This window comes from Gallus gallus, chromosome 4 (assembly GCF_016699485.2).
Source record: "Gallus gallus isolate bGalGal1 chromosome 4, bGalGal1.mat.broiler.GRCg7b, whole genome shotgun sequence".
Taxonomy (NCBI): Eukaryota; Metazoa; Chordata; class Aves; order Galliformes; family Phasianidae; genus Gallus; species Gallus gallus.
The window spans coordinates 81,442,760-81,469,374 of record NC_052535.1 but is presented as its reverse complement, the minus strand read 5'-3'; the positions used below and the strand labels follow the sequence as shown (position 1 = coordinate 81,469,374).

Sequence of the window (26,615 nt, the reverse complement as noted above, 5' to 3'; positions counted from 1 at the left end):
ATGAGGGCTGTCGGTGTACCGTAACCCCAGAGAGACCTTGTCCCGGCTTCTAGTTCTTCTCCAGAAAAGAAAGAGTTATATGTGTGAAAGAGGAAAGGAAAGAGAAAGGGGAATGAGGGAGAGGGAAGGGAACACAGCTGGCTGTTACAAAGAAAGTACTTCATTTCTAGGAGCACTGAGGTTTTTATATAATTAAATAAATAAGCTTGTACATGTTGATTTACATGTAAGCATAGTTCTATTTATTTACTTTTTAAGCAGCAAGCACTGGATTTGGACTTGAAAAACATTTAGCAGATTGTCAGGTTAAAGGCAAAGGGTTTATGGTGAGGTCAAAAAGAAGGAGTGGTAAATGGCTGAAGGGAACTTGAAGAAAATGGAGGAAAGCTCACCTGCCGGGAAGAGAGAAACAGTCCAACTGAACAAAGATGATTTTCTAAACATGGAAGATACACGATTTTACTGTGGAAAAAATCCAGCTAAGATATTACAACTTTGAGGAAATCTCAGCCGCTTTATAGGTACACAAAAAGCAGTAAAAAAATGAAATTCCAGGAGGATAAAATGCCCTTGACTATAGGAGACCCGTGAGAAGTGTGTGAATTGGGATGGGGAAGGATCAAAGGCTGAAGCATGGACTCTCTCCAGATCAAGATTGCCCCATGTATGTGGGGAGTCTGTTTGAAACCACCAGAGCTGCTTACAAGTCGGTGTTAAGCAAGTGTTCGGGGCATCGATCCAGAAAAACACTTCTGCCAATTTCCAGAGAAGGTTTAACCACCAACCTTTGGCTCCAGGGTGAAGTGAAGCTCTTGTATAAAGGCTCTGCTGGAGGGAAATGTTTGCACTGTGCAGCACAGAGCCAGAGCTCACAGAAACAGCACCTGCAGTGCTTGTTCAGCCCCCCCGAAATTAGTAGGAGATTTATCTCTGCCTTTAGGAGATACCTGTTCAGGTTTCTGGAGGATCTGTTTCTCTTGCCCAGGAAATCCTGTGGAGAGCATGTGTAGGATCTGCCTGAGGTGAACACAGCCGTGAACGGGGCCAACCAGGCTGGGCATGCACAGCTCAGATACACATACAAATATAGGTGCATAAGTGCACGATGCTGTTGTGTTTGGAGCCGTCAGATCTTGGGCAGTCTGTCAATACTACTGCTCTGACCAGGCTGCTGAATATCTGGATATCTTGGACAAATGGCCAGAGCCCCAGAGAGGCCTAGTTTTGGAAGGTGCTAGACAACCAGGCAAGATTTTTTCTAAGAGATGTTTGATTTGAAAAGAAGAAGTAGAGGCGCGTGGGCTGCGCGGGCATGAGGAAGAGGCTCTGTCCCATGAGGGGCTTTGAGGAAGAGCAGCCCCTGGGAAAGGTGGGTGGCAGAAACCAGAAGTTTTTGTGGGAAGATATAGTTAGAAAGGTGAGGCAAGTCTCCTGCACAGCCTTTGAGAGGTGAAGCTGATGGCAGGGTGGCTGCCAGCAAAAATAAGTTGTTTTTCCTGTGAGCTTTAGACACTGGATGAACAGGCAAGGGCTTGGACTCCCCACTTAATGCATAGTTAGTGTTGGACAGGAGTCCTTAGAGGGAGAATGATGTGTTCATCTGCTTGGGAGCACTTCTCAGAGATAGAAGTTAGAGCTGTACTCCAGGACAGAAGGGAAGGGATATGGAATAGCCAGGGGAAGTCTGGCCAGAGGGGTGAGTGAGATGCAGTGAGGGTCTCCAACTGAGGAAGGCAGGAGGGGCTGGAAGTGCTGTTTGTGGGTGTAATGAGGTGTAGTCTGTACAGAGCCCTGCTATACCTGAAGATGGAGAGCAAGTTGTGGTTTTGATGTGATTGGTACAGGAAATACAGAATTTGCCTTTGAGGAAACATTACATCACTACAAATTTCATAACTACCAAACAGCACGAACAGTAGAATCATTGCTGCCTTTACTTGCTTTCCCTTGATGTTATCCTAGTGAAACTAGCAGTGAATACACCCAGGGCTGGTATTTCACATCAATTACACCACTCTGTTCTACAGTAAATATTTTGATCTGTGCAGGGGAACTTTCACATTTCCACTGCTGTAGCCAAGTTCAGGAACTGCCTTTCATACTTTGCTTAGCTCTGTATGTGTGTGCTTGTTTCCATACATTGCCTCTTATGCTTAGACACCACTCCAGCTAAAGAAGCACCTGGATTGAGTAACCTCTCACAGAGTCTGAGTAGCTGTGGCAAGGAGGATGAAATGCAGGCAGGTTATTGGGCCATCCCTTCTGCAGGTGCAAAACAAGATGTTGGTTGACTTCAGGGGAGACGCACACTTTGTCATTGCAATCAGGAGCTCAGGTGGCAGCCACAGCTTCCAACAACCTGCTTTGATGGAAATCAGGCTTCCACTGCATTGTGAGAGAGCTGTCCTAGCACATCCCCTACTTACTCTCCCAACTTGTTTTCCCATGATTTAGAAGATTCCTGTAAAAATAGATCCATAGCTCTGCTCCAGTTTAATCTCATTTGGCCTGATTTATTTGGATGTGCCTTGCTTCAAAAGCTTTTTCCTTTGTTCCAGCTGTCTGTTCATTTTAGATATAATCCAAAAAATCCCCCAGCAAATTCCTCTGTGGAGGATGGTCCTTGGTATAATTTGAAAGAGAGATGCATAATCCTGGTTATTTCTGTTGAAATGCAAAGCATGCAGGGCAGTAATCCGGGCAGAGCCAGAGCTACGCCTTCCTCCCCAGTGCAAAGGCACAGCTCCATCTAGCGGGCATCGGCCCATCTTCTTTACTATAGCCTTCGGTTGGCCTGAGCCCACCGCCCTGGGACGAGTTCTTCATAGAATAGAATCGTATAAGTTGGAAGGGACCCTTAAAGGTCGTCTGGTTCAACTCCCTTGCAATGAACGGGGACACCTACAGCTCCATCAGGTGCTCAGAGCCCCATCCGGCCTGACCTTGAGTGTCTCCAGAGATGGGGCATCCACCACCTCCCTGGGCAACCTGTGCCAGTGCCTCACTATTCTTATCATAGAAAACCTCTTTCATTATATCCAGTCTAAATCTCCTCTCTTTTAGTTTGGAACCACTTCTCCTTGCCCTATTATCTGGGAAAACATCCAGAACAGTGATTTGTTGTATGGGTTTAAAAAGCTGGATGAGTGTAATTGTCCTACACCTTAAAACAAAACCAATATGCATTGGTTGGATTAACACTGTTATAGGTTAAGAGGTGGTGTTAAAGCCACTGTGCATCAAATGGTTAAGGTAACCAAGCCAACTCCTAACACAACGAAGCATGGTTTACCTGGCAGACATTAACAACAGCTTCTTATGTGGTCCATCTAGATTACTGTGCAAACAACCCTTGCCAAAATGGAGGGACCTGTTTTCTTGCTCATGGTCATAGGACGTACCACTGTGCCTGTCCCGAGGAATTCACGGGAAGAGACTGTCAGATGAGTGAGTATCTTCTTCCCCAAATGTTACTCCAAGAGATACAGACAGCGAGGAGAGCTCGTTAAAGTTTGCTTAATGAAAAGGTAGTGCTGTTATGCATGATTGTTTCTGTAGGCAGGCTTCCAAATGGTTATGACAGACATCCATTAGTGACAGGACAGCTGAAAATAACTTGATTATACAGTTATAAATCCAAGCATGCTCTGAGCCAGTGAGGTATTAAGCTATGGGAAACACAAAGAGCCCTCTCCCCTCCCTTTGCTTTTTAAATGATTTAAATATCACTTACATGCTTGGAAGTGACTAATAATACCATCCAATAGGTAGGGCAGGGAGACATGAAAAAGCAGCAAAACTTTAGGTGATGCCTTATTCTTTCTGCATATGCAGACCTGGGGCCATTTCAGCTTCTGTGATGCCAACCCTAATGCCTGTGCAGCTCCTCTGCCTGCAGGGAATGTGGTGCCAGAGGTGGAGGAGGGGCTGAAGAGCTTTGCTTGGGTTATTTCTCCAGTTTTATGGTGCTGTCACTCCCAGTTTACTGCCTGCCAAGAGAAAAATCAGGCTTTTACAGCAAGGCTTCCAATTATGCTTGCGTTTGTTTAACAAAGGCTTCTTCCTACAGCTCTGGACTGCCTCCCAGCATAAGCAAAGATGCCCTTTTCAATGTTAGTTCTCCAGCATAGCCCATTATCTGTGACTGATGTTGTAAAATGGGACAGACACAGTGATATATCACTGATTTTATCTTTTTGCATTTGGTGGCTGAACTTTTAGGGGTGCTGAAGTGATGCTATCATATTCACAGAGCTCTAGGAGAAAGTCACCTCTGCCTTTAGGTCCTTGGAGCTGCTGCTATGCTAGCTTCATGTCTTCACACCTTGGAAGATGGCTTGTTGGAGAACCACCAGCTATCAAAAAACGTATCTATTCAATAGGGGAAAGGGAGAGTAGGGTAGATGGCACCATCCCCTGCAAGAAATAATCTCAGAAAGCCTGTGTTATTTTTCAAACTGAATTTTAGAGAAATGTTTTGATGACAGTCTCTATGAGTTCTTTGATGTGGACGTGAGCTGGTCGAGAGTCAAACAAGGAGCTGTGGAGCAGTGCATTTGTGTGGATGGGCAGACGGAGTGCCAGAGAGTTGAACACAAAAGTAAGTGCATTATTTTGTACTGCATCTCTTGACCTGCATAGAGTGGGGATAAATGATAGTGAGAATCTAAAACCTGAGTGGTGTTATAACAGCAAGGCTGCTATCATTGTTCAGGTACACTTTTCGCAATGAGGTCACATCTTTCCATGCGTGAGCAGTAATGCTGACCCAGGAAATCACTTCAGTTTGTCCATTCTTATTTGAGGAAGCAATTAAATATAGTTAGCTGAATTTAATGACAAGCCTTGGTGCTGTGCTTGACAGGGATTGAATCCTGAAGTGCAGCATGTAGGAAAACAGACAGATCATGTAGTGGAAGTGGTGAAATTTCTGATGTCATGAGCTATCTTCCAAAACCGTAAGGTGCCTGAGAGGTACACCCTCATTTGCTCTTCCCTGAACACCCACAATCTCTTCAAATTGCTGCTTCCTATGGGATTTTGTCCCAAGCCTGTCTTGCTCTTGAATTTCCAGCACGTTAACTGTACCTGACTCCAGGATCCCATTTGCCCTGCATTGACCCCAGAGTCCCCATTACTTTAGATTCAACATACCCATTCCCAGTCAGGGCAAAACTTATCTTTTGAAGCCTCCTCCTTGTTTTAAGGCTCCTGAGTACCAGGAAGAGCTGGGCATGCACCCAAGGTTGTCATGCATCTGATGAAGCCACCATGACATCTCCCTTTGGAAGGAGAGATGGTGGGAAGCAAAACAGTTTGCCTCACATCTCTATGTGCTCCAGAATAGCTATTCTGTTATTCAGTTCAGCTGACCAGATCACCTCTCCAGACTTACAGTACCAAGTGAGCTTCATAGGAGCCCTTTGAAGAATGTGTGTGCTTTTATTCCCAATTGAGAGAAGTGGAAGTTGAAGCATGGAGAGAGTTGGTGGCTTTCTAGGACAGTGGGTGTCCATGGAAGTGATAGAAAATTTGAAAAGACTCAATATTTCCTTGTTGCAGACCCTATGTATTTGGCTGAGCTCCCTGCTAAATATGTTACTAAAAATTTCAACACAGCTCAGTGGTAAACTTGGAACTGGCAGAACCCTCTGTACAGAAAGAAATGCAGATGTCACCATCATCACCACCAGTAGTAATAATCACCACCTCCTTTTACCTATTGTTCATTAATAATATTTTTCAATGGCTGTGCTGACATTATCCAATAAAAACGAAAGCAATGAGACAGACCTCAGTAGGCAGAAATCAGTAGTTTCCTTTTCTTCAATTTATATCAGGTGTAGGTCTAAGATGAGTAAAAAGAAAATTTCCATTAAATGCATGTACAGGAAGAAGATGTACTAAATTAAGTTAAAATTGGACTCGTTCTCTTGATAAGTTTGTATCTTTATTTGATTTTGGCTTCTGCTTGTAGGTTGTGTTCATGATCCTTGCATGAATGGCGGAGAATGTAAAACGATTGCCTTCAGCGGGAGAACCGTGTGTGACTGCAAAGAACCTTTTGTAGGAAAGTACTGCAATATTGGTAAGTATAACAACGTACTGTGGGAAGGGAATTAGGAGTTTTCAGCTGTGTGCAAAGCTAGGGATTTTGTGCCTTTGCAGACATTTCCTGTAATAACCGAGAGTCATGTAAAACGTCACGAACAACTGCTTAATGTATTCCTCCAGTGCAAAACATAACACGCTCTTCTTCACTGGAACTCTGATTCTAAAAATACTTGTTTCTGTCCTCAACCTTCTGGAAAATTAAACGCAGAAGTTTTAATCCAATTACTCATGTCCATAAAAGTAGTACGTGCATCCATTTTGTAGGGTCAGGATATCAGTGTTGTTGTCCAGCGTAAATGCTTCCCCATGGGCTCAGGAATCTCATGCTGTCTACTCATGAAATAGGAGTTTGTGCTTTGACAAAATCTAGCAGCTGGCTATATTTGGAAGCACTGGACTCTTGTGAGATGTAGCCAGAGATAAAATGCACCCTCTCTGTTCAGGTTATTTTGTACTTCAAATTAATAGCACATTTAGCACAACATAGTTTACCTAAAAAATCCTTATATTACTGGTGGGTCAGGGCAGAGAAACCTGCCTTTGTTGTCTGTGTACTAACTCTGTGTTGCTTCTTACTTGATGCTACGCAGTTTTTTTTTGTGTGACCTCCCTGAAGAAGATTTAACTTTTCTCACTGCTGAGGTTGTGGCTCTTTGTAAAACTTCCACGCACACTAAATCTTCAAGTTGTATCAGTGGCTGCTTTTCAAATGCCAAAGGTGTTAGGCATAATGTATAACAGACCTGCAGTCATACGAGCCCATGATCCCATAGCTCATAGCAAAGGATTTCTCAGGACACACATCCCAAGACTTTGGTCTCATCAAAAACAAAGGTAAGGCTATTGGTGGCTGCACGGGGCACCTAAAGGAATATAATGGATATAATGTGCTCTGGTATGTCAAAGTGGTATCTGATATTCCACTCCGTTGTTCTGGAGGTTGAAAAATGATGCAGCCATCTATTCAAGCTGGAAAAAAAAACACTAGGGGGACTGGCAGCACAGATGGAACAACAAATAGCAAGAATGAATTGGCAAATTGAATGGTTTATGAACTGGTCCTGAGCCTTGACTCACCAGGTTCTTGATTAATCATGTGAAGTGAGCTTGTGACTCTTGCAAGTCCCTCACTGTAGCTCTGTGCTTTTGTCATTTCATTGCCCCACTGAGATTTTTCCCAGGTGTTACTGCTGCATGGATGTGGGCAAGAGGCTGCATGTATGTCGTGCACATGCAGCCTAAAATCTTCACACTTTCCACATCCCTGTTTAGTTATCAGACTTTCCTAGCCAAATATCTGCAGTGCTGTGCATAAACATCCACTGAGCACAGCCACAATTATAAACATCAGGAGGGCAGTGTTGTGGATGCAATACTGGTTTCTGTCTGGGTAGCTCAGAACAAGAAATAAGCAGGTACTCTTTGGTTACTTGTAAATAATAAAGCAAGCATTTAGTTTGCTAAACAAATGGCTTTGAGATGCTTGCAAACCATCTGTATTCAGCTGCCTAACACCCACACACAAAACGGGAACTGAAGGATTGTGTTTGTAGCAGGGGCTTGCAAAGAAGTATAGAAATAAAATTCTTTAAAAAAATCTCTTAACCAGGATTTAGTCATTCTAAATTAAAGCAAATAAATTAATGCCGGAGTCTACTGACCTGATAGTGCCATTACACCAGGGCAGTGGCATGCCGGTGAGAACACTGGGAGTTGGTGATCTCACAGCACGTGGAGCTGATTTTTAAATGTGTTAGATTATTTTATTCTTCAGCCCTTCAATTTGATGCTGTGTGCACAGCTGGCTTTTTGTTTTGCTTTGTTTTCTCCTTTACAGTCTTGTATAGTTTCCCTTCCCTCCCAGGACTGAGTTGGGAGCTTACAGTTTAATCTCAGTAGCCTCTGGTTATAACGCTTGATCCAGAGAAACCTGCAAAGTTGCCAGAATGTACTTATTCTAAATCATTCATTTGTAGAGGCAGTCTTAAAGCCAAAGTGTGATGCAAATATGTCTTTAAAAATAAAAGAAAAACCCATTCATTTAATAAATGGGTTACTGGGCTGTGAAGTGGACGAGGGTCTCTCTGTCGCCTCTGCTCTTGGCATCTACAAGAATAACCAACCAATCTTCATCTATTTCCAATAGAAAAAACAGCAAACGTATCTGAATGCCACCCTCACAAATCTAAATAAATGCAGTGTCATCCTGCTTGAGATCACAAGTCTGAGTTCTGTTGTGTGCTGAGCGCTGGCAAAGTAGAAGATAACTGAGAAGTATAAGGAGCAGGGAATTATTGAGTTATATCTCTCATTTGAGGATTTTCCTCAGCAAACCGCTGGACATTCGTATTTAATAGAATGAGAGAGTCACAGAATGGCTGAGATTGGAAGGGACTTAAGGATCACCCAGTTCCAACCCCATACCATGGGCTGGTTGTCCCCCACCAGATCAGGCTGCCCAGCGCCCCATCTAACCTGACCTTAAGCACTTCTGGGGATGGGACAACCGCAAGCTCTCAGGCAGCCTGTATCAGTGCCTCACCACTCTTTGAGTAAAGAATTTCTGCCCAACATATAACCTAAATCTCCTCTCTTCTAGTTTAATACCATTCCCCCTTGTCCTATCACTACTAGACCACATAAGAAGTCAGTCCCCTTCCTGCTTATAAGCTCCCCTCAAGTACTGCAGGGCCCCAATGAGGCCTTTACTTGTTTTCCATTGAATTTACCTGAGTTCTGTAGAACTTCATGCCGTGACAAGAAGTTCCAGAATTAAAATAGATATGAAGAAAAACAGTATTTTCTATTGTTAGCTTAAAACCTACTCGCTGGTAGTTTTATTTCTATCCCCTTTGTACTGTGAGTAACAAAGATTAATTGTAACTTCTATGATTTTGCAGGTACCTATTTATGTGCCCATTATTTGTCTCTTTTTTTCAGATGAAGGGGTCCTTGTCGGGGCTCACAGTCATTATTCACTGCTCTTATAACTTCCTTGCAAACAGTCATTGTAGGTATGGACAAGCCATTCTCGTGATGATCATGCAGTTGCTGACACATTATGAGATGACTTTAAAAAAATAAATAAAACAAAATGGGAGGCGAAAAATCTAGCATAGAAAATGTGTATAATAAAGGAGATCTATATACAAAAGACAGGTTCTAATATAGATTTCTATTTTTTGTAATAATACTGTATTTTCTAGCCATTAAAGATGAAATCTTCAGTACTAAAGAAAGACATGCTATTTAAAAATGTTCTAGTGCAGTTTATGCATGTGATTTCAGGAAAGGAAATTAGATATTTCACCAGAAGTCCCTCCCCACACAGATGCTGTTTTAATTTATGAAAGTGTCCATTTTTAATTAAGCTTGATTCGTAATAATTGCACTGAAAAATGAACTTGTAAATTTTCAGGAAAAAAAAAGACCTTTGTGGTAAGAGAGTAGCTGTGTTCACTTTGGAGACAGAGCTCCTGATGAGAGAGCCTAAATCTAAGTTTTAAGTGAAAATTCATAATTAATTATCCAAACATGTAGCAGTTGTGATCTTATTGTACAGGGACAGTAACAGATAGAGTTCAGAGTCAGCCACTTTGGCAGAGATAACAAGTGAAAACTCAGAGGCTTGTGAGGGTGATATTTTGTCTGTGGTCCAAACTGTTGTAGAGAGTGGAGAGGGAATTTTGAATGTTTGAGGGGGAAATGTTTAACTTCAGAAATGTTTAGCTTCGTTGGAGTCAATAACTCATGATAAGCAGTTGTGATGATGTAATTGTAAAATTAATTCGATATTTCAGGTTTCTTTGAACAGAAAGGAGCTGTGGTAGAAACATTGCCTGAATACAGACAGAGACACAGCTTATGTGCAGCTTATGTGCAGAGGACACATTAATCATTTATATTTTGCATTTATAGCATTTATAGAATCATAGAATCACTTGATTTTGAAGGGACATTTAAAGGCCACCTAGTCCAACTCCCCTGCAATGAACAGGGACACCACAGCTACATCAGGCTGTGCAGAGCTCCTTCCAGCCTGAGATGTTAGTCAGAGTTGGATGGTGAGGGAAGGAGATTTTTTGTGTTTTAAGAGGTTGGTGCCTCTGGGTTTCAATGATCAAAAACCTATTACTGTATTCACACTGCAGGCCTTAGCTGAAGTATAAATGGAAACATGTATATTTTGCTTCATTTCTAGGGTAAAAGTAGTTCATTCTCCTTAACATGGAGTTAGTGCTTTGGTATTGTTTTTGGGTGTGGGTTGTTAGTTAAATTGGGAGTCTCATTTGCATTTTTAAGTTTATTCTTGATTTATTGGCAAGCATGCTAGTGGCATATTTTTGTTCTCTTTAACTAGCTGCCAAGCCTTTTCCTAAAGCACTTACAGATATCTTTGTTGTGCCATCACTGACCAGAGAAATAACTTGGAATCATATGTGGGTAATTAAGGGGGGTTTCACACTACAAATTTCAATGGTTTTTCAGCCTTTGACTATTTTTTTTTTTGGGTGCAGAACTGCTTTACTCATTGGGTGATACAATATTTTTGCTAGCTGGGGTTTATTTCTGTCTTTTGTTGTATTAGGACTTAGCAATAATTCAGGTTCTTGTGGAGCTACTTATGAAATTTAGGTATCTGGGTAATGGATGAATTGTGGTTGATTTTTGTGCTTTTCATGCTTAAACAAAAGATGAAGTAGAAAACAGAGCCATGGAAAGCCCATTTAGATTTGTGTCACCACAGTTGTGAGTTGCACCAGATGCTAGGTTTAAAAGTACAATCATTGAATAGAATTGTAGAATGGCTTGGGTTGGAAGGGGCCTCAAAGATCATCCAGTTCCAACTCCCTGCCGTGGCCTGGTGGTCACCCACCAGATCTGCTTGCCCAGCACCCCATCCAACCTGGCCTTGAGCGCCTTCAGGGATGGGGCATCCACAACTATTTTATTGTTTGTAATTTTTTTAATTTTTATTTATTTATTTTTAACTGGGAGGTCTGTAGAGCCTTATTTGAGGCTTTTTGGATTAAGGTTTAGGTAGCAATAGTGTTTTGCTAGTAGTTTGGGCACAATGAAATGTGAAATTTTAAGAGCATTTATGAAAAACCCCTTATGTTTTCCAGTCCTTTTTTTCTCTTTTGGTTTGTAGGTTATGGGTAATGGAATGAGAGAGACAACATAGCTTTAAAGAAAGTATGAGTTGCAATGCTAATTGTGGAAGTTTTATGGTTATATAAGGAGATGTGTTGTTTTATGTCAGAAATAGGTTGAAGAATTTTAGAGAAGTAAGATGACAGGATAGATGAGTATATAATTATATACAGGAAGAACTCTCGGCCACATCTTTGAGTAACTGGGGGAGTGAGGCAATAAAAGGAGTCAAAAAAAGACAGCAAGCCCACCCTCTTAGTGGTTATTTTACTGAAATATTGTGTTTGCAGATTTCTGCTAAAAAAGTACATTTGTAAAGGAAATGTAGCTCTTGGTGCTGGAGGAAAAGTTTTTAATCTTTTCTTCTGAGAGTATAGTGATAATGAAACTTTATTTCTTTTTTGTTTACCGATGGTATTCTATAATCTACCAGAATGCTTTCAGATTAGTGTTTAATTTTTTATTTTCTAGAATCTCAAGGGATAAAAATGAAAGGGTAGAATATAATAATAAAGTCACTTGGCTGACGAGGATAAGTGAGTATTCAATCAGTTAATGGCCCACTGAGGTTGACTCAGTAGGTCTGATACTAATGGCTGAAGGGGCATTCCACGTGATGCTAGGATTCTGTGTGCTGTTCGCATGTATGGAGCAGAGGGATTAGTAATAAAACTAGGAGAGCAAAAAAGTAGGGTTACTATTCCTCTACAGTTGTGGGCAAGTAGAATAGCAGATTAAAAAAATCATTATTTTTTTATATGGTTCAATGTTGTTTGGAGAGTTGACTAGGTGGTTTGCACTGGTAAAGTATTATGGGTCCCCAAGAAATTGCACAAAGTTAGTGCAAGGTTTACTAAGACAGGGGTAATGAAGAGGAAGCCTAGGGCACTGTTGCAGAAATAGTAAAGGTGAGTACTAAGACAGGGGTAATGAAGAGGAAGCCTAGGGCACTGTTGCAGAAATAGTAAAGGTGAGTTGGATTTTCATCCAATTTAAAATGATTTCCTAAAAAGCTGCTAGAGACATTTTAATGGAGAAAAAACTATGTTTAGCAGGCTAAGATCTGAAAGGGCAAATAGTAGGAAGAACTGAGAGATGACGAAGAACATGAGCACGATATCATCAACTGAGAATCCACCTCTGTTTCACTACACTAAGAGACATAGCAGATGGTGGATGGAAGATTAGCAAGAAAAGTGCCTTCAGAAAATGGTAACGTAAGGCCTCATTTATGGAGATGATAGATGTGAACTGTGATACAGAGATACTTTGATCCTAGGCTTCTTTACAGTGAGGAGTTGTAATAAAGATCTTGGCTGGTATAGAGAAAAATACAAGCAAATAAAGGAGCACCATTTGCATGGAGGTTGTGGGTTAGCCATTTGCACTGGACATAGCAAATCTGGGCCAGAGAGGAGAAAGCCAACAAACTATATTGCTTTACTGTATAGGAAAAATTATCATGATTGAGTTAGAAGGTTAATACCAGACAATAGGCAAAAATTTCTCCAATCAGACAGGAATATGTTGGAGATCTTAATTTTTATAAAGAAATATGGTGGGTGTTTTTTTTCTTTTTTCCCAGATATTTGTGGGCACTGAAGTTTCTGTGTTACCTTCTTAGTGCCTGCATTGGTGCCTTTTTAGGCGGTAAGTCTTTGTTTATAACTTTAGTATAAACTAATACGATTAACATTAGCAGCTGATAATTACCTTCGTTATAAGCTTTCTGACTTGGCAGTGGTGTTAGCTATTGGATGGTGATTAATTTAAGGATATTATTGTGCTTTTAATCTCATTTTTTTAATTTACTGAGGACAGCACAGTGGTATTACAGAGGGCACATGTCCTCCTTACAATGTGAGAGGACTGACACCCTTTGATCCAAGTAATTTGTTATGCTATATAACTGTCAGTTAGGGAGGCTGTTGTGGGAAAGATTCAGTGGACTTGTGGTACAGCTCAGAAGCTTTTAGCTCACCCCGAGTTACTGCAGAAATCTCCTTTGCAGCACTGGCTTCTCCCATTGCCTACTTTCTCTCACCAGGCCATGCTTGGATCTTCAGGTGCTTCAGAGAGCCTCATTACTGGCTCTCTAATGACCAACTGCTCCCCCACTGGCCAGAAAGTCGTTCTTTTTCTGTTTCGGAGTTCATATATTTCTGGATTTAAACCTGTATTTAAAAGGACTCAGCTTACTCAAAAGGTAGATTTGTACATTGAGTTTTATAAAAGAAAAATCAGCTCTTCAGTTTTCTCTCTGTTCATCTGGAGTATTTGCAAATACAAGATTACAAAGATTTGTTGGAAGAGAAATACTTTAAATAGTAAGTCCATCAGCAGCAAGTGATGTGCACAATCCTTAAGTTAGGATGCAACTTCAAAAGATCTTTTGTGCCATATAAATCACCCTATTTTTCCACCCCTAAAACCATTCTTTTTTTTACACGTTGAATTTCTATTATATTTAATTCATTACGAAGGGCTGCCAATTTTCTCACATTTTTTCACTGTTTTTGGCTTAGAAAGACTGTGTGTTTCGTAATCGAGCCATGGTTTCATGGGGGTTATATTTCAGTATTATGTGCTGTCAGGATGGAGGTTTTATTGCTATTCAACAAGTGGGAAAGCAGCACACAATATGAACCAATTATTTGTTATAAATTTGTTATATGTATTATCTGCTGTTGTGTTAAACCATAAGCCCAAAATAGAAATATTGAGATCTAGATAAATATTGTAGATATATGACAGAATTGTATGGAAATATAGCTATGTAGAAATATAACTTCCTTATATTTCTGTTTATATTCATTAATTAGCAAGATCCAAAAGTGAGAGTAGGTGCTGCTACAAGCCAGGGATGGTCCAGCATGGTGTTTGTTTCACTTCATGTGGCATTGTCTGCCTTTCTGCTCTCAAAACAGCTGAGGGTTTTTCCATGCAATGAAGTGAAGAAGTCTGTAAGAGCAATGTCTATGGATTTTGAAGATTAATTTGTGTCATGTTTATATTTATCTTGGAAGCTCGCAGCTACCCAGGACGGGAGATATGGGAACTCTTAGGCAGATCAAGGAAAGACAGGGATTTCCACAAACATCCAATGAGTCTGAGATGTATGTACAGACATAAAACTTCATTGTTCGTTTGTATTTATCTTTGTTGCTAATAGATGAAACCTGAAATTGAAATATAAAGTGATAGACACGTTAGAAGGCTTCAGATAGGTATGAATGTTCTCTTGTGTGAACAATCTGCTATCTAGTGAGAGCTGAAGAGCTTGTTCTGACCTGTGCAGGGCATACGTTTGGCACTGAAACAGAAGTGGGCATGTACTCCGGGGAGGCTCTGGGTGTAAGATGGTCTCTTAATTCCACCAAGGTTAATTTTTGGTTCTAATTTTCTGAAGATCTTTTCCATCTGGATAACTGATAATTGAGACACTGAGGAAGACATCTTGTAAGAGCAAGTGGGGCCTTTGTCCTCTTACCTCCCTCCCTTTCTGTCACAAGTTAATGCAAAGCTGTACAAACAAAGAAACTCATCTGATGTTGTATTTAATAAAAGCTTTATGGGTTTGTCAGGTATTAAAAAAAAAAAAAAAAAAAAGCATTAGTGAATGAAATTGTTACTTAAAACTATTCTGCCCAAGGACTGGGGCCATTAGAGAAAAGAATATTAACAGAATGCAACAGCATAGGCAAAATCCGAAAAGAAAATACAGGTGAATCTCAGAGACATTAGGGAAATTTCTGATGAGATGTTTTGGGACAACATCTGTAAGTTGCATTGTTTTCTACAGAAAGGCTTCCAAAAGAAACATAGGAATGTTCAGGTATGTAACTACAGAACCCGAAGCAAGATCTGTTGACAAAAAGGCCTTCTCAAATATTTTCAGGAAGTTACCAATTAGAGCTGGTTGAATAAATGCTATTTTAGGTTGCTGTTAATTTTAAGACCTGAAACTGCTTTTTACTGGAAAATGTAAAAGAAAAGAATTGGTGTGACATGCTGATAAAATATGCCACCAGAACACAATGGGAAAGTTTTATGTGAGTTATTTACATCTCTTGGATTTTCAGAATAAAACAGAACTGGAAATTGTCTTCAAATTCCAATGATTTTCAGAAAAACAAATGAACAGTGGTGACAGTGACACAGGTCTGCAGCATAAGTAAGATCCGTGCTTTCATCGAAGCAAAGTTTCATCTGAAGCTTCAGGCCATTTCTACTCTAATGCTAATTGGCAGTACCACGGGGAAGTGAATCAACAAGAAAAATACATATGTTATGCCCTCAGTTCCTTTCTTCCACATAAGAAAATAAATGTGTTCCAGAGTTATGAGAAACTGAAGAAACTTTGAAGAAATCAGAGTGAACAATTTCCAGTCAGAGCAATCCATTAGGAAAGGCTGAAAGCAGACCACCTACACTCTGCTTGTGAGAGAGGAAAAGGAGATTTTTCAGTGCTGCAATGGTTAAAGAAAAAAAAAAAAGGAGAAAGATCTGTAGGGCTGCTGTAGTTCCTGGGAATTTTTTTTGAGAGTTATTTTTCCTGAATTATAGAGAAAAGATTTATTAGATTTTGGGTATATTTCTTGCTGGCCTTATATTCTTCATGAGATGCTCTTTAATAGCTGCGATGAGGGTGCCATGGTAGTAATGCAAGCCAGTAAAGTGAGGAAACAACAACTCTATCAACCCAGATGCCTCTCCAGAAGATGTGAGATAAAGTTACTTTACTCTTGTGCCAAAAATATCTCTTAGAAAACAAAAAACAAACAAACAAAAAACAGGCTAAGAGATATTACTGTTCCTTGCAACAAGTGCAATATGTAATGCAAACTTCTTGGAGAAGAAAACGTGGCAGATGATTTAGAAAGGGGCCAAATTGTTCTAATTATAATCTTTTAGCAGCTTTAGTGATGACTGGCAGACATACAAAAACAGAGGTGCATTGGATTTTTAGCCTGACAAGGTTGAGCACAACTTGTAAACACCATCTGCAAGATGTCCAAACCATAAGGGTTGCAGAATATGGCCCTAGTTCTGCAGCAAAACAGAATCTTGTTTCATCCTCATAAAAGCAGGCAACTCTAAATCATTTCTGAATGTAATGAATACACTACAAATAAAAACAGCACCTGGCATTTCCCTACATAAGTGAAAGAAGTTTGTGTGCAGAATGATGGTGGCATTTTCATGACAGTTTCAGGCAAACAAAGCATCTTAACTTGCATCTTGCCCAGAAAATAAATGGCAGGGTTGCCAAGGAGTGGTTACTATTGCTAGCAATACAAATGGAAAACAAAATCTATTCTGTGAGATTGGAGATTATGGTTGTTAAAATATTTATCTGATTTAATGTAATATTCTCAGTTATTGAAATAAAAGTACTTTGATTTAAGGAGTGGTGGGGAGGAGGAATTGCAGTCTCACTAGCTCTGGTGTGTCTGCCAGGCCAAGATACAAAGCTGATTTTGCAAACTACATATTTCTCTGCTAACTCATGTTTAAGTCTTACATCAAACTTCTTGACCCCCAGCTCCCATATTTATGCCATATGCTTGCTTGTGGTTTTGAGGGCTGTTGCTGTACTGATGACTTGTAAGGATAATTGACATCAGCAGTTCCCTGTTGCAGTTCACCATTTCAGTGCTGCTTTTTACACTCTGGTTCGTGTGTCACCAGGTTCTGTCAAAATAACAGATATTTGATCGTGGTTGCCCACATTGTATGCTGTGATTGATTATCCTCGCAGTGTGTTTTTCAACACTCAAGCAATACCATGATGCTATATATTTCAGTTTGTTTATAAGTTTAGAAGATTCCACCAGTCTTGCAAATGTCAAGAATAAGTCATACTGGCGTAGCTGGGATAAGAAACCCTCTGAGGCTTGGTCACGATTAATCCTCTTTGTACATTAGATGGTTTTGTATTTCCTTTGCAGTACTCTGAGCCATGTTTTGAGGTGTAGACTTTCTGCTCAGTGTAGCTATTTGCATAGAAATGCATCTCCATATACTTTTCATCCAGAACGCTGGTATGTGCTGTTGATAGATCTTGGCAGCTGAGTGTGTCAGACCTATCTGAAGAAATATCCTGTGTGCAGGTGACAAAGAAATGGAGTTTGAATATGAAAATTCAGCCTACTTGTTTCATGTTTGAAAAACTGGTGCTTGCAATAAGTATCTACGTATATATACACATGAGGGTAAGGTAAGTATATCTATATGGATATGTATAAGGCCATGAAGAGAAAATCCAAAAATCAATCCTTCTAAGTGCTCACTGGCAGGGCAGGATTGTTTTCACTAGTTTACATCACAGGCAGCTATCTGAGGTTGCTGGCTTATACTCCCTTTATTGTCAAATGAGATTCAGTCAACATAGTCAAGAGTATATGTCAAGATTCATCTTCACCTTGAAAAAAGTCATCTCAAACAGGCTAGATCAGTTTGGTGCTAGCAATGCCTGTTTCTCTTAATTGACTAAAATGGGAGTCTCCATTGATGAGCTCAGCTGTTTCTAAAATTAGACAAGATTATTCCCAGCCATATTGTTGACTTCACTGTAGATTGCTGACTAATATCCTCCATATGCAACAAACATATTAGGTCTAATTCTCTGCCTGTGTAGTAGTTTTTTATGCATATGTAAAACGATGCTGTTTTAGAAGTTTTAACTGCTTTTTTAAAGCTAAAACTCCTCATTTGAAAAAAAAACACAACACAAATTCTTCTGAAAGGCAAAAGGCACTACAGAGTTGGGCCCACTGCCTCTCATCACCTCAGCTGCAAAACAAGTATTTAAGAAATAATTAGCACAAAATCTACTCCTCTACAGTTCCTAATCATCACTGCTATCGTGGCAATGGCACTGAGTACAGAGGTACAGCCAATACGACCATTTCTGGACATAGCTGCTTGCCTTGGAATTCAGACTTACTCTACCGGGAGCTTCATGTTGACAGCGTTGAGAAAGCAGTACAGCTAGGCTTGGGGCCCTTCCCTTACTGCAGGTGAGGAAGTTTGCCCTGTGATTATAAAACAAGAGGTGGATGGGTATATTGTGGGAACAGATTTGGAAGTGAGAAGGGGCAGGAATATCAAAGCAGATGCCACCTTTGCCTTGGAAAAGCTGGGCTGGCTTAGCAGCCTGACACAGGAGGTAAAAGTTTCTAGAAGACAAGATCTGGGAGGTTGTATGGATCAAATGTGGTTCAGCCAAGAATCTCAGATACAATCTCATGTTAAAAAATTCTGATGCTTTTTTTCCTGGATTTTTTTAATGAGACCTTAGAAAAAAATATATACATTGCTCAAAAATGGCTACCCAAAAGGAGAAAGAAGTTAACCATTAAATTTGCATAATGCATTTACTTCAAATTATGATATTGTGGAATTTTTAATACAAAAGAAAATATTTTAAAAGTGGAAAAAATCAAAGCCACTTTTAAATGTGATGGGATGTCAAATTTCTTTAAAAGAAAAATGGCTGCGAAATCAAATTTTGGCATTTCAACTTTGATCAAACCACACGTATGATAAACGTTCAAGTTTTGCATTCGGTTCTAATGAAACCTTTTATGGCTTTTTCCTGTCACTTTATGTTCCCCTTGTCTCTGAGTTCCTCATGAGGTCAAAGGATATCTATAAATAGAATAAATGTTTCTATTAGGGGCCATCCTAAAACTGATAATCTTAGGTACTTCTCCATGAACTGCTGTCAAATTGTTTGTTGATAAAAAGCATGCATGCATGCTCAAAGTAGCTTTTCTTCTCTATCAAAAACAAACTAGCAAACAATTACTATTTTCCCCTCCTCCCTGCCAAATCCAAATTGGCTTGCTTTCAAAGGCTTGGTATGGATTCGAACACTTAAGTATGAAATTTATGGTGTCCCAGTACACCATGGCAATTTATTGGGCATGTATTTTGTGCTTTGATAAATCCTGATCCCTTCAATTTGCTTCATTTAAGCACAATATTCACTTGCAGATTTCAAATGCAAATAATAAAACAGTATAGGAGCTGATGTGTTAATGTTCTGTAAAGCTGAGAAAAAAGCTTTTCACTTTTTTGTCAGCTTGTTATAATTTCTGGGGATATCTCTGCTGTACTATATAATCTTTCAGATATCTTCTTCTTCAAATAGTCTAATTTAGAAACGTTGGTGGAAGATGACTCAACCTGTGTTGCTTCTTCAGTTCTGAAAATCTTAAAGTGCTTTAATCTTTTTTGAATAGCAGTCAGATTAAAAAAAATATTGAAGAATCTTAAAATAACACATAATACTTTTGATAAATCCAACTGAAATTAGAATTACTGTTTATCCAAAGTCCTGAATTATCTTGTCTATTTTTATTGGCCTACTCAAGATCTTTCTGAATCTTCAAAGTTCTATACTCTTGGAGGACTAAACTGGTCAAATTTCGGGTTACTTGTGCAGCACAGATAAAGGCAATTCTGCTGTACCACAGAGAAATCATAATGGGATCAACACCAAAGTCGTCTAATATCAGAGTAATAAAAGACTAACTTGATTCTAATATTGCCTTTTGAGGAATGTAATATTTTCTTGAAGTAGTCTCTCATTTCCTCAGATTCTCTCCAGGGAATATGAACTTGAGTATCTCAAATTAGCTTTTGCTAGCTATTCTTGTTATGGATTTTCTATGAATCTACCTGTGGTGGAATTTCCTCACTTAAAAAAAATAATCTAAAAGAGGAATCTCTCCCATGGGACTCAGTCCTGAAAATAGCTCAGCTAATATCTGTTGTAGCACTTCAGTGTAGGCTGTATTTAAACCAAGTGAACATGCTCATGCATCTGAATACTTGCAGGAAAATTCTACAGATGTTTAGTCATGTTTCTGCATTTTAGGTCCTAATGAGCTTTATTTTTGGCTAGCTTTAAGCATAAAGTTCCCTACTGAGGGGATCCCTACTCACCCATTTAGATGTTAGCAAATTCTTCTCAGATGGCTCCAAAACAAACAATCCTATCAGTCCTTTGCATGGTGCAATAGGAAAAAGCAGAAAACATCTGGGAAGCTTGGAATAACAGTGTGGTTAATGAATTTAATTTATTCTCCTGTGAATTCATTAGAAATCCAGATGAAGATGAGAAGCCATGGTGTTACATCATGAAGGACAACAGTTTGTCTTGGGAATACTGTAACATTCCATCTTGTGGTATGTAAAATAACTCTTAAAATCCATCCTATGAATTAATGAAGAAAGATTTATTGACACTAGAAAAAGCTTTCACTGTATCATTTTGAATGTTCTACTATTCCCAGGAATACTGAATGTTTTACTGTTTGCAGTAAATCAAGTGACAACAAGCTTATTTTGCTTTTCTTTTCTTTTTGGAGTTGTGATATGACTGGTGATTTTTGTCAGGCAATATTATCAATCAGCAGTGTCATACTGCTGCTTTCGACTACAGTCATTCCAATACGAGCACACTTTCTGCTGAAACATGAAAGGCATCAGAAATAAATAATGCTTTTTAACAAATTGTCATTGCTCAGTGAAGCAGGCTCAGGAGATGACTGGTCCCTGTGGGCAAATAGAGGACTGGAGTCATATGACACAGTATATAATTCTGAAAACAAGATAGCGCTCCTCCTCTAAATTAATATTAAACTGTTGTTAATATTAAAGCTGACCTTTAGAACAGAGCTTCAATTTGAAAAGTCAGTTAATCATGTGGTCCTTCCATTCTCCATTTTTGGTTCCAATACTTTTGATTGATGACATTAACACAAGCATATTAGTCCAATTAGAATTGCCAAGCTCAGTCCAGAATCCAAACATGATGACATGACCTTAGAAACACATGATTTGCAGTCTGATGCCATTTACCTTTATATCTTAGCAAGCAGGGAAAGGAGGCCACCAGTTCCAGAAGATATTGACACTTTTGCAGTTGCCAGAAGGCCATGTGGGAGAAGACATAAAAAAAGAAGTTTTGTGAGACCTAGGATTATTGGAGGTTCTTCATCTTTGCCTGGATCTCATCCCTGGACAGCAGCTATATATATTGGAGAAAGTTTCTGTGCTGGATCTCTTATTCAGACTTGCTGGGTTGTGTCAGCAGCACACTGCTTTGCTAACAGGTAAACTCACAGCCATAGGTGTGACGGTAGGTCCCCTCCTCTCTGGCATCATGTTCTTATGAGTCACAACAAACCTGAATTGAAACAAGTGAGAAGGAAGACGAGATTACAAAATGACAATCATTTTCAAATGGAGTTGCTGGTAATCTGAGTGCAGCACACGAGCCAACACATAGCATGGAGTCCTGTTTTCCTTGAGGAGACACAAAGATGCTCAGTGGGCCAACAGGAGTAAGGTTGTGCTGGGTGTCAGGATGGGAGGACATGGAATGAGAACTTGAATGTGCAGGTATCTGCAGGTGGATATAAGTGTTTATTTTCTCAGCTACCTTTTTGCAAGTGTGTGCCTGCTTTGAGGTGTAACAGAGATGACTATGTTCACTGCTATGTTTTTGTTCAGAAAGGTTGAAAGAGTCAAGTGGTGATTTAAAAAAAAAACAATTCTTTTTTTGGCCTCCAGCTGCAGGTCACCAGGGAAATGATTGTCTATAGGATGCCCTTACTTTATTCTAAATACTTAATTTTCCACAAATGCTGAACACTTTTTCTGATTTCAGTTTGATCATGTAGATGGTAAAAATATTACATCATTTCATACAAATTGTTCCTCTGCATAGTAAAGGAGCCAAGAGAAACAGAAAACCTTGTGCCAGAATGCATACACTGATAGCTTGTAGACCTAATAATACTGTTGTGAATGCTGTACTGAAGCATTTGCAGCTCGAGCCACAACGCATTTGTTTTTCAAATGTTGTGAAATAGCTACTAACTTTGGCAGCTATTCAGGACATTTCCACCCACTTCCAGCTGGTGGTTTGTTACATACAGATTTTCCATAATTACTGCATTGTAATTTGCACTGTTCTGTATGTTTAGTACTTCTAAGTTACCCACAATTTCAACTGCTTTCCACTAGGCGACAATAGATCCTTGTGGAGCTAACTTGGTAGTTTTTTTCTTCTTTTCCTGTTCTGCAGCCTCTCCCTTTTTATTTCTTCTCCTCAATGAATCATCTGTATGTCACAGTTAAACTATTTAGTGCTTTTAAAATCTTTTTAAAATACTATCCTGGGAAATGAGCTTCCACTCTGTTTCATGTTCTCAAAATCTGATTTTCAGAGGGGCTAGTATACTTCCATAAGGATGTTGAGAAAATCCTGGCCTTACATATTGATTGAAGAATATATATATATATATATATATATATTCTTGCTTTCCAGTTTCAAAAAAAGTAAAGTTTAAGGTCTGTTAACCACGCACATAGTAATTGTTTAGGGTAGCTGCCTGTTTTCTGTGCTTCAATTAGTCAGAATCTCTCTCCATCAAGTACACTACTGTTTATGATTGTTTTGTGCTCAGAGCAGAATTTGCAGTGCTTTTATATCTGACAGCCACCAGTAATGCATGGAATTACAGTTGGGGAAACTCTGTAATGGTACTGACCACTCTGGATCTGTGCATGATGCATGATTGGTGTTTTCTGCTCCTGTACCAGATAACTAAACATCTGAGCTCTTCCAAGTTAAGGGGACTCATGAGCTCAACTTACTGCAGACTTAGGCACATGGAAATCAAGTTGGTTTTAAAGCATTGAAAAAAGCAAGATTGAAATTTGAATTCTATTGCTTTCAAAGCTAGAGAAATTATTCTTTCCAAGTTCTTCCTGATTATTCCCAAGTTTCCCTTTCTTCCCAACTCTCTGTCCTCTCTTACGGGGACAGGCTGAACTAGGGTTGTTTAGACTGGAGAAGAGTCTGGATCCAGGGAGACCTCATGGTGTCCTTCCAGGACCTAAAAGGGGCCTACAGAACAGCTGGAGAAGGGACTCTTTATCAAGGAGTATAACGATAAGGCAAGGGGTAATGGTTTTTAACTAAAAGATTAGATTCAATATTCAAAAGAAATTCTTCAATATGAGGGTCGTGAAGCACTGGTACAGGCTGCCCAGCAAAGCTGTCAATGTCCCATCCCTGGAAGTATTCAAGGCCAGGTTGGATGAGGCCTGGGGCAACTTGATCTAGTAAGGGATGTCCCTGCCCATGGCTGGGGATTGGAACTAGGTGATCTTTAGGATCTCTTTTAACCCAATGATTCTGTGATTCTGTGGGTGTAATTCTGTCAAGAGGGAACAGCCTTTAATTAGGTTAACAGTGGTCCACAGAGCATGGAACTCACTATAACTTTAGTCAGCTTTCTCCTAGCCCACAGTAGGTAAGAAGGCTGGGAGACAGGTGAAGGCATTATGAGAATGTAAGGTAAATAATGGGCCGGCTGTGGATCTGAATTTATTAACAGTTAATGGTGCACACAGCCATTGGAAAGTGGTTTTCATCTGTGTTTCTAAATACAGAATTGTTTGTTTTCTCTTTTGTATTACAGTCCTCATAAATCCTCTATTAAAGTTGTTCTTGGTCAGCACTTCTTTAATAGAACGACTGATGTAACGCAAACATTTGAAATAGAGAAATACATCTTATATCCTCAGTATTCAGTGTTCAGCCCTACTGAACATGATATTGGTGAGTATTTTTCTTGCAGTTTTATTTCCTGTTTAGTTGACTTAGTTCTAAGTTCAGCTGATGTGTTGAAAACTGCTTTCTTAGGGGAAAAATAATAGACATTAAGAGATGCTTTTGAGAACAGAGTGTTCTTATCTCTACCAGGAAAATAAGAGCATCTGAAAGCTAGACAAATTCAGATAAGAAATAAATTGTGAATTTTAAATAATTATGGTAATTAGCCTTCGGAGCAATTTACCTTGATGTATGGCAGATTCATCATCACTTCAAGTCTTCATGTGATTATGCATTTTTTCAACCATACTAGAAACTGTGGGCTTGATGCAGGAATTACCTGGTAAAATTTTATTGTCTGTACTGTATAGAGCATCTGACTAGATGAATATAATAGCCCTATCTGCTCTGAAAAATCGATGTTACTAAGAATCATTCTTTACACTAAGGAGAGAAATTTAAAAATCAACTGTCTTATTAGTCAAAAGTTAAATGCCCTTCTGATTGACCTTATAATGTTAGTCAGAATGACAATAGAAGAGAAACTTCTTACCTTCTAATCTGCTTTTATGGAAGTTGGCATGTCTCCCTGGGGCATTAATCTGTGTGAGCACTTTGTCTATGAAACTGTTTAATAGTCTGGCATCAGGGATAACTTAGGTCAGGAATGTACTGGCTTTTTTGCTCCCAGATGGTGAATATTTTCCACTGTGTAGCAAAAAGTACTTAGATTTTGTGTTGGTGGGAACTCCGTCAGAGCATACCCAGAGATGAACTTGTTATGGGGCATTGCTCTGCTCTGAAATATCCTGCTGTAAATCACAGTTTACAGTTTGGGATCCCCAAACTTTTTGGATTACTCTGAAATTTGGCATGCATCACATGCAATGTCCAAATTTAGGGTCATCTGGAGACGGAGTTTCTAAGATGTGCCCCACTGCAAAAGAACAAGCAGGCAGAAACTTGGGGGAAAGACCTGTGGGCATGTGACTTCTGCTGATGCAGCAGAAGATTTATTTGGTGCTGAAAATGCATTTTAAAAGTAACCAAGCTACCACATGAATGTTTGATAGAAAGTATGGGGGATTTAGAAACAAGCAGAATTGGTGGGGGAGAAGAGGAAGGTGAGGAAGGCCGTTCTGCTCAATATTGGAGCAATCTGTGTGGACTCATTGGCCTGTGAGATACTGTTACATATTCCACAATAGCCAAAAATTGTAGTCCATAGAGAAATGAGATTATCCAATGGGATTTCTTGCTTTCTACACAGCTGTGTTTAGAAAATCCTCAGCTTATGAAAGCTGTGATATGAAGTTTTAATAGGTATACCCACAATACCTCAGCTCTATTCTCTTTGAGTGGTGTGCTCAAACCCAGCACACTGCTCTTGTTACACCAAACACAACCTCAACCTATGGCTCATCACAGAAGGTTTGCTACAGGAGAAGCAAAGCTTCTGCTACTTTTGGTGTCCGCTTTCACTGTTGAACTCACAATGTTGCACAGACTCATATTTATGCTGTTTTCAGCTTCATGAGGGGAGAGAAAAAGTTGTGTGGGCTGCATAATTCTCAGCAGCTTTCAGAAGCTTGGTTTTGAAATAGCCTAATTTTCTATTCCTTAGTTTTCAAAAATTTGAATTTTGCTGAACTCAGTGATAACAAAGAGGATGAAATACATCAGCTCTTGCAGTAATTAATTTTTTTAAAATCAAAATGGAATTAGGCAGGTGGCCAGACTTTCAGAAGCAGCGAGCGCTTGCACATCCCACTTATTTCAGCTGAAAGTTGTGGATATGTCACTGCTATTTAACTTTAGGGTGGGAGGAGACATGTATTTTCTGTCTTTCCCCTTCTCTACAAAAGCAGTGAAGAAAAATCTGCTCAGTGAGTGAGGCATAAAATAAATATTCCCACAAGAGAGGTAGGTGAATATTTCAGCATTCAATTTAATGTGAAATCAGGTGCTGTTGAGATGAGTCTGTCTGTCTTTGATTGAAATATCTTAATTAAGAGAGGCTTAGGGGATAATTAAAGCTGTATTTGAGACCCACTGCTGCCAATCCTATCAAAAAAAGAGAACAGACACTTTATTCCTACTGTATTCTCTATTCTGCAGCCTTGATTAAGCTGAAGAAGAATGGCCAACGTTGTGCCGTCAAATCCCAGTTTGTTCAGCCCATCTGCCTGCCAGAAACTAACACAGTTTTCCCCGATGAGTTCAAATGTCAGATTTCTGGATGGGGACACAAACACGAGAGTAAGTGAAATGACAGAGGTGGTATCTGTGGAAAACACTGATGAAAACTGAACAAAATGCTCAAGGATATGTTGCACAACTGGTAGTTCTGTAAAATATTTTCCGAGGGACTTCTGATGAAATTACCTTCCTTTAGATGTTTCTATTATTTACATCTGAAATAGTCATTCCAAGCCCTCTTAATAGTCCCTGAAATTCGGTGAGTGGTTCACATGAACAAGGAATTAGTGGAATGATGGGAGCCTGGAGCAAGTAGCTTAGCTGTAGATGCCAAGAACTGTTAAGTGAATCCTACTCCAGGTTTCTCAAGGTAGATATTAAAGACTGCAAACCAAACACAATCAGTTTACTGGTCTGTGTTGGAGGCAATCTTTAGCTTCACCAGGCAGGAAACCTTGGAAATATCTACTGGAAAAAGCTGGAGGGGCTTTGGGCTAGTAAGTGCTTA

At 39.6% G+C, this 26,615-nt stretch overlaps 1 protein-coding gene across 2 annotated transcripts in view; it reads left to right on the top strand.

Moving 5' to 3' along the window:
• The window catches only part of F12 (coagulation factor XII), a 42,232-nt gene that overhangs the window by 9,914 nt on the left and 5,703 nt on the right, over positions 1-26,615 (top strand). For both annotated transcript variants that reach the window (XM_420819.8, XM_046940448.1), the window contains 8 exons: positions 3,334-3,447; positions 4,469-4,600; positions 5,978-6,088; positions 18,116-18,290; positions 20,381-20,466; positions 21,155-21,395; positions 23,775-23,914; positions 26,027-26,167. In XM_420819.8, coding sequence (XP_420819.5) covers positions 3,334-3,447; positions 4,469-4,600; positions 5,978-6,088; positions 18,116-18,290; positions 20,381-20,466; positions 21,155-21,395; positions 23,775-23,914; positions 26,027-26,167 — 1,140 coding nt within the window. The remainder of the gene's footprint in view (positions 1-3,333; positions 3,448-4,468; positions 4,601-5,977; positions 6,089-18,115; positions 18,291-20,380; positions 20,467-21,154; positions 21,396-23,774; positions 23,915-26,026; positions 26,168-26,615) is intronic.